The sequence below is a fragment of the Carlito syrichta genome, unplaced genomic scaffold (assembly GCF_000164805.1).
Source record: "Carlito syrichta isolate Samal-C Ts95f unplaced genomic scaffold, Tarsius_syrichta-2.0.1 Scaffold309768, whole genome shotgun sequence".
Lineage (NCBI taxonomy): Eukaryota > Metazoa > Chordata > Mammalia > Primates > Tarsiidae > Carlito > Carlito syrichta.
Window position 1 is genome coordinate 767,524 of NW_007253864.1, and position 8,391 is coordinate 775,914.

An 8,391-nucleotide genomic window follows, 5' to 3' on the forward strand; every position below is an offset into this window, starting at 1 on the left:
AACAAATGCTGCAATTGTATACCCATGAACAAAAAATAAACTTTGAATCATACAATTGCACAATATACAAATATTAACTCAAAACGAATCACAGGCCTAGATGTTACCTAAAACTAAAATATTTCCAAAAGAAAGCAAGAGAAAAACCTTTGTGAACTTGAGTTATGCAAAGATTTCTTAGATATACAAAATATAACAAAAGTAAGACCCATAAGAAAAAGATTGAAAAACTGGAATTCATCAAAATTAAAACTCTTCCTCTTTGAAAGACGTTGCTTAGATAATGAAAAGGAAAGCCACAGACTTGTATAAAATATTTACAAATCATATACTGAAGAAAGTACTTGTATCTAAAATATGTAAACAAACTTAAAGTTTTAATAAGAAGACAAACATGCCAATAAAAAATAGGGAAAAAATTTGAAGAAGTGCTTTTTTAAGATTGAACTAACAGCAAATAAGCACATGAGTGCCACACCACTACATACTATCAGAATTGCTAACATTAAAAAGACTGACCATACCAAGTTTTGGCAAGGATGTGTATCAACACTGCTGGTGGGCATGTAATATGGTAAGACCAACTGAAGAAAAAGGTTTGTCACCTTCTTAAAAAGTTAAATATAGACATATTATATGACCCAGTCATTTTACTCATAGAAATGAAAACATACGTCTATAAAAAGACTTGTAAACTAATGTTCACAGAAGCTTTATTTGTAATAACAAACACAAATATTCATTAATACGTAAATGGATAAATTATGGGATATTACATTACAATAAATTATTTTCTAGCAATAAAAAGGAATGAATTATCAAACCATGTAATGACATGAATCTCAAAATAACAATGCTTCTGAAATAAGTCATATGAAAAAGAGCATGTATTGCCTATCTATAGAAAATTACAGAAAACGAAAAATAATTGGTAGGGACATTTAAAAAAAGCAGTAGTTCGCTGGAAATGGGGAGGAGGGTAGAGAGAAGGAAGATTTAAAAGGGAAGGATTACAACAGCACATGAGAAAACTGTTGGGTGTAAGTAGTTCATTATTTTGATTATGGTGATGGTTTCATATGTCAAAACTATTAAAACTATATACCTTAAATATGTGCAGTTTATTTTATGTCATGTCAACCTCAATAAAGCTACATTCAAAAACAATGAATGATGTGTATCAGATTTTCTTGCATATATTTTAAATAGACCATACAATTTACTGTTCTTGTCCATAACATCACTTCTCATGTTCATGGTACAAAGCAATTTTTAAAAAAGAAATCCAGGCCAGGCTCGGTGTCTCAGCCTATAATCCTGTGCCTTGGGAGGCTGAGGTGAGTGAACTGCCTGAGCCCGCGGGTTCGAGACCTGGCTGGGCAACTTGGCGAGACTCATCTCTACAATAAATTTTTTTAAAAAATTAGCCGGGTGTGGTAGCACGCGCCTGTATTTCCAGCTACTTGGAAGGCTGAGGCAGAAGGATCGCCAGAACCCAGCAGGTCGAGGCTGCAGTGGCCCAGAGCGGCCACTGCACTCCAATCTGGGTGACAGACTGAGACTCCAACTTAAAAAAAAAAAAAAGAAATCCAGAAGCATAGAAGTACAACACTATATGTAAAAAAAAAAACAAGTTGCGAACTTAGAGATGCAGTTATATTTATTCAAATATAATTTTTCTTCCCAAGCAATAAAGAGCTCTGTCATAAATTTATTCTAGAAAACTAAGACATATATTTTCTGAAGATTCATGAATAAGTAGAAAAATAACATTATCCTAGCTCCAAATTAGTAGGGTCTAGGTTTCAGTAGGCTAAATATGCTTCTAAGAAACAAGCAAAAGGTTTTCTATTGTCTTCTGCCTTAAAATAATATTATACTGTTTCTGGGCACGGTGGCTCAGGCAACTTTGGGAGGCTGAGATGAGAGGACTGCCTGAGTCCAGGGATTTGAGACCAGCCTGGACAACATGGCGAGATCTCCTCTCTACAATAAATCAAAAAATTAGCTGGGCATGGTGGTGTACGCCTGTGGTTCCAGCTACTTGGAAGGCTGAGGTGGAAGGCTGAGCCCAGGGGGTCGAGGCTGCAGTGGCCGTGAGCATATCACTGCACTCCATCCTGGGTGACAGAGTGAGAATCTGACAATAATAATAATAATAATAATAATATATTGTTACTAATCAACAAAATTATACTTCCCAAAATTTTCAGGACCATCAGGTAAGCGTATGGCAATTGTAAACAAACAAAAAGAAAAAACAGGCTACCACTATACCGAGAACAGGAGCGGTTATTGAAGTTAGGCTTCTATTCAATACAGATAGGGTTTATGGAAGAAAACTTTTTAAAAATCGTAGTCAATGAACATTTTAATTACTGCTTAAAATAATTTCTACATTAAATCTGTATAGTCTCTTTTCAGCAATCCAATCACCAATAATATTTCATTATTGTGGGTCAGGGAAAAATTTCATTTACAGAATCTCTAAAAATACACAATTTATATGCTATTTAAAAGTAACACTCTGAAGGCGGGCTCTGTGGCTCAGCCTGTAATACTGCGCCTTTGTGAGGCTGAGGTGAGTGGATTGCCTAAGCCTGCGGGTTCGAGGCCCGCCTAGGCAGGCGAGACCTCATCTCTACAATAAAATAAAAAAATTAGCCGGGCGTGGTAGTGCACGCCTGTAGTTCCAGCTACTTGGAAGGCGGAGGCGGAAGGATCATTGGAGCCCAGCAGGTCGAGGCTGCGGTGGCTGGGAGCGGCCACTGCACTCCAGTCTGAACAACAGAGTGGGTCTCCAACTCAAAAAAAAAAAAAGTAACACTCTGGCCAAAAAAATCACTTATCTCCTTCATTATTGAACTATGATAAATTAGCATTATTGTCACCAATTTTACATTAATTAGGGGATTAATTCTATTAGTTGAACCCCTTTTCCAAGGACTATACTATATATCTAAACTATCTCTAATTTTTTAAACACTCCAAAGGAGATTCTAATCTGTGTACCTCTGATTGAGAACACTTAACTGAAGAAATAGAGTACTTGATGAGACTAAGTTCAGATTACTACTAAGGCATAGTCCCCACACCAAAAAGAACATCCTTCCCTTTTGTAACATCCCTTGATTCACTCTTCTCTGAATTAGTTGACACTTCTGTTTCCTGGTTCAAGGAACTGCATTTAGAAGTTTTAAGAAATGGGGGTAAACGGATGTACTTTTAGTAATAACTGATGGGCATCAGTAAGAAAAAAAAGAGAGAAAAAGCATTAGGAAGACTGGAAAATAATTATTACAAAAACAATATGATCGCTTCCATGGATTATTTAACTTGTTTCTGTCTGTTACTTCATATTGCCATGTTTATCAGGACAGCCTTCCTCACTCTAGTGTTAATCCAAAAATAATCTGCTCCTGTTTTTCCACTTATAAGCTCTCCCTTTGTTACTGAAGAAAGAAATTTCTATGACCAAATTATATTTGATAGGGAACAGGGAAAAATGTTTAATAAAATTGAACATGTCTTCTCAATGTGGATTTTTCTCCGAAAACTAAATGCACATAGAAGCAATCCATTTTTTCATAGAAGGAAAAGTAAAACACTATATAATTATTTGCAATATCATGCCTTATCATAACCTTTTAGAAGTCTAAAGTTTCCTACACTAGAATAAATAATAAGCTACTCAAAGGTTTTGTTTTTTAAGGGGGAGGAAGAGACATATACATTCAATCAGTAAGTAATGAATATGCCTAATCTATGTAGGTCTTTAAAAATATTCTATACAAAAGGTCATTCTAAAAATAAAGCTACTGTGGAAACAGATAATTACATTATTTATTGAATAAATAAATGGCTGAGAAAGAAAATATAGGTATAATATGGATCTTTTTTGAATAGAGAATTGATCACTCCAGGAACAAAAAACAGACTGAGAAAAAAGAACTGATAACGCTAGAGTTGAAACTGACATTATTGATATTTATAAAAAATGATCTGAGAGGAAGAGTAACAAGAAACAAATTCAGAGATGAGGATGAAGAGTTAAGTGAAATAACTTTTCTGAAGGGAAATTTAAAAGAAAATACTTATAAAAATTTTAAATGTACATATGCTTAGATCAGCAATTATACTTCTAAATTATCTTACAGAAACTTGTATAAGGGCTTGCTGTTCAATGCTGCTGAACAGCAAAAAACGGGAGTAATCACTAACAAGGAAAGCTAAATTAATGTACATATGACATAATGTAGCAATTTAAAAAATACAGTATTAATTACATACCAAGGAGTAAATACAAAATTCAAAGTCAACATTACATCTGCTAAATAAAGAAGTGTTAAGACATTATAAAGCTGAGAGAGGCTCCTACCAAATGTCTTGTTTCAGGCCTTGAAGCTTGCAGTTGTTCAAACTCTTCTATTTTTGCAAGATCTACATCTTCTTTTAGTTCCCAAGTACTATCTTCATATGGCAATGAGCACCATTTTACTAAGTAGTAAATAACAGGCTGAAAAAAATTTGTTTTTAAATTTTACCATTTGGAAAAACAGAAGAGTAAAAAGTAATTTAAATATTCTGTCTATATCAATAAAAACAAATGAAACATTTTAGTGATTTTAGGCCTTAACTTTTAAGAACTACTAGGTTTTAATACTGAGAAGGTTTCAGGTTTTTCTTACTATAAAGATATTTTTACCAAATATTTACCTCACCGGTATCCTTATCTTCACAAAAAGAGACTTCTAATACTCTGTCTACTTCAACGTAGTCTGGGTTAAATGGTTCTTCTTCCATCTAAAATTAAAAGGTAATAATTGATATCTGACAAAGAAGTTGAAAGACAAAAGTAAAGAAATTTGCTAGCATTTCACAATAGAACACATAAGTTTGATTTTAATTAGATTGTTAATAATGGAATCCTTCCATTTTTATTTCTAAAAGATATCACAGATATTATGAATAACAATGTTATAAATAACAAAGCCAACTAAATAACACTAAAAATTAAGGTATTCCAGACAAGTAAGTTACTCTAGAAGATAGGATCTTTCAAAATTTCCTAAGAGCAGTCTCTGAACCTTTCTTTTACTTTCTTTAGGGTTGAAGAACAATTACCCCACCACCTGTAGGCTCATTTTCAGTCATATCACATACTCTTTATCTTCACCTGATGGTTCCTGTAACTCAAGATCCACTTATCTAGATGAATACAAATTCTCTACCTGAGTTACCTCAAACACAATTGCACTCATTAACTTTTCAACCCTACCTTCCTCCTGTATTTTCTAACTGGGTTACTGGTAGCACAGTTCCCTCTCTGTGCAGCACACCCAGTTACCCAAGCCAGAAAAGGAAATGTCAACTTAGAATCCTTCTTTTACTTTAACTTCCCACCCCCAATATCTGAATCACACAGGACGCTGCAACCTCAACCTCTTGGGCTCAGGCAACCCTTCCTCCTCAGCCTCCTGAGTTGCTGGGACCACAAGTGTATACCACCACACTCTACTAATTTTTTTGTTAAGAAGATGTCTTGCTACGTAGCTCAGGCTGGTCTCAAACTCCTGGCCTCAAGCAATCCTCCTGCCTCATACTCCCAAAATGCTGAGATTATAGGCATGTAATCAGCCAGATTCTACTTTTAACTGTAACTCAGATTGGTTCCTCCTTCCTAATCCTCACTTCTTACTTGGACCATTATATAAACAACCCTATAAGGTTATTAATGAAAACATCATGCAACCACAAAGTGAGGAAGAACATTCTCTGTCTTGCCTCCCTTTAATGTGTTTTTCACATTGTCTCCAGAGTGATTTTTCACAAATATAAATCTTACACATTGATTTCTTGCTTAAACTTCTTACCAACTCTCCCTTGTTTTGGGGATAAGGTCCACATTAGTTTTTGTGAAATTACTGGGATACTATCTCTTCCTCCAGCCTCACCTCGTACTATTTGACACAACTTTAACCCAAGTTTCATGCTCCAGAAGTACAAATACATGTTTTGTTTTGTTTTTCAAATTCCATGTTCTTTCACACCTCCAAGTGTTTACCTTCAATCTTCTCTCTTTTGACTAGATTGCTGTCCCTTCTCTTGTCTGCTTGGCCAATTCCTACTCATCTCTGTAAGTTTTACTTTCCACAGCCATCTCAGCTTCCTTTGCTGCCTCTCTTCCTCTGCTTAACCTCTACTGTGGTACTCCATGGCTCTGCCTTTAGTTCTCTTCACTATCTTAAACCTTTCCTGAGTGATATTATGACTCCCATGTTTTTATATAGGACACACCTGGTAACAAAGAACAATGCCCAACACCAGAATGGTAATGTGGTACTTAAAGACTTAAAAATAATAATAAGTAAAAGTAAAAAAAGAAAGTGATAACTTTCTGAAACGATGATATGTTAATTAGTTTGATGTGATTATTTCACAATGTATATTATATCAAACTATAAAATGATGTACCCTAAAAATATACAATCATTGTCAAATATATCAATAATAAAACAAACAGAAACTTCACTGATAAAAAAAGAAAACTACATAGCTTCTATTTATGTTGTCCGTGAGTTTAGTAAGAAAAATTAGTCTTTATGAAAAATTAAAGATTATTAACTAAGTACTTCTAAAATTTTCAGCTTTTAAGAAATTTCTAGATATGTCATAGTGGAGAAATCTGGCAGGTACTACTTTTTTCTAGTGATTAAAGTTAACACAGGTAATAGGGCAAGTAGATATCATGTACCATTCTATATCATTCATTGAGAAGAAGAGAGTATTATTTCTCTGGTGTTCTTTTAAAAAATGCCTAACCTGGATATGAGAAAACATGCAACCCCAAAGTGAGGGACATTCTACAAAATAAATGAGCTGCACTCTTAAAAAGTGGCCAAGAAATGAAAAACAAAGAGTGATTAAAGAAGACATTACGAATACATGAAACATGGGATGCTGGATTAGACTCTGGACAAGATAAACACAAATACACATATTTTGGCTAAAAAAAAAAAAACACACTAGTGGAACAATTAGTGAAATATGAATAAGGTCTGTAGAAGAGACAATAGTACTACGTCAGTGTTAATTCTACAGAGAATGAATACAAATGATAAAGCAAACATGGAAAAATTTTAACATTTCTGGAGATCTAGTTAGTATGTGAGAATTTGTTGTATTATATTTATAATTACTTTGATTAAAATAAAAAGTGTAAAAATTTTTTCAAATTAAAAAATGTCTATTAAAAAAATTAGAGAGGAAAGAACATCAGACCATTTAGTGAGGCCTAGAGATGGAAACATATTTTTCCAATGAGGTTCTGTTCATTTACACACAAGGCTAATACAGAAAATATGCAATACATTTCATGTACTGAAAAATTTTATTTTCCATTTACTTGCTATATTATCACTTTCTTTACTTGAATAACAACTGATATATCCTTTGTGATATCAACACACCCACATTCAACTCTAAGTATTGAAATACATGCTAATTTAAAAATACAAGCATTATCTACCATTCCGAATTATCAGGGTTCCTGTTTTAACTAGTTTCCAAGCTAATTTTGAGAAGAGAAAAATATTGTATGTAGATAACATCTGTATTCAAATAACAATGTTGGAAGCCTACAGGTTAAAATAATACTTAATTTTTTATAAATAATACTACAGGTGTTCAGAGTCCAACACATAATAGTCTTATTTATTTTTTCTTACGTCTGCAAAAAAATGTGCTCTTTGTGCTTGTCTCAATTTGAATCGTTTGATTTTCTGCTGGATCCTTTTATCTTTCAAAAGTTGTTGTTCTGTAGCCCACTCACAGTGAAGATAGGAGCTAAAATTTTTATAAAAGCAATATATTAGAATGATAAAGAAAATCATGTTTGTTTAGATGTATTTTTAATTATAACACCCAATACAAAATATCATCTTCAATTTTACAAATAGGTAGCTCACCATTTAATTTTAATAGACTCCATTAGTTTCTAAAAAAAGTCATTGTGATTACTATATCCAAAGAAAATCGCAGTCTAAAGGTCTACAGATTGTCATACAGAAATAGAATAGTAAAATGATAAAAAGCTTAACAGCAAGATTTGATTTATTATTTCCACTATAACAGTTTTATCATGATCAGAAAGCCAATTTGTTTTGAAACCAATGTAACTTTACTCAAACTTCTTTCACAGAAGGATAGAAAAAAGCTGGAAAACGTACAAAAAGAAGGGCAAATTATTTTCCCATAATTAGCAACTTTTATGAGTTAACTCACTTATGTCCAAGATTAAAACTTAAATTTTTAAAGTCAAATCATCACACTGTATATATCATACCAAAAAACTAGAGATTAAAAATTCTCTCTCTCTCTCTTTTTTTTTTT

The 8,391-nt window shown here is 33.2% G+C and overlaps 1 protein-coding gene across 5 annotated transcripts in view; it reads right to left on the minus strand.

Annotated features, from left to right (window-relative positions):
• Positions 1-8,391, minus strand: part of CHD9 (chromodomain helicase DNA binding protein 9) — a 286,505-nt gene that overhangs the window by 101,545 nt on the left and 176,569 nt on the right. For all 5 annotated transcript variants that reach the window (XM_021717459.1, XM_021717461.1, XM_021717462.1 and 2 more), the window contains 3 exons: positions 7,728-7,845; positions 4,717-4,803; positions 4,379-4,516 (listed from right to left, as the gene is read on the minus strand). In XM_021717459.1, coding sequence (XP_021573134.1) covers positions 4,379-4,516; positions 4,717-4,803; positions 7,728-7,845 — 343 coding nt within the window. The remainder of the gene's footprint in view (positions 1-4,378; positions 4,517-4,716; positions 4,804-7,727; positions 7,846-8,391) is intronic.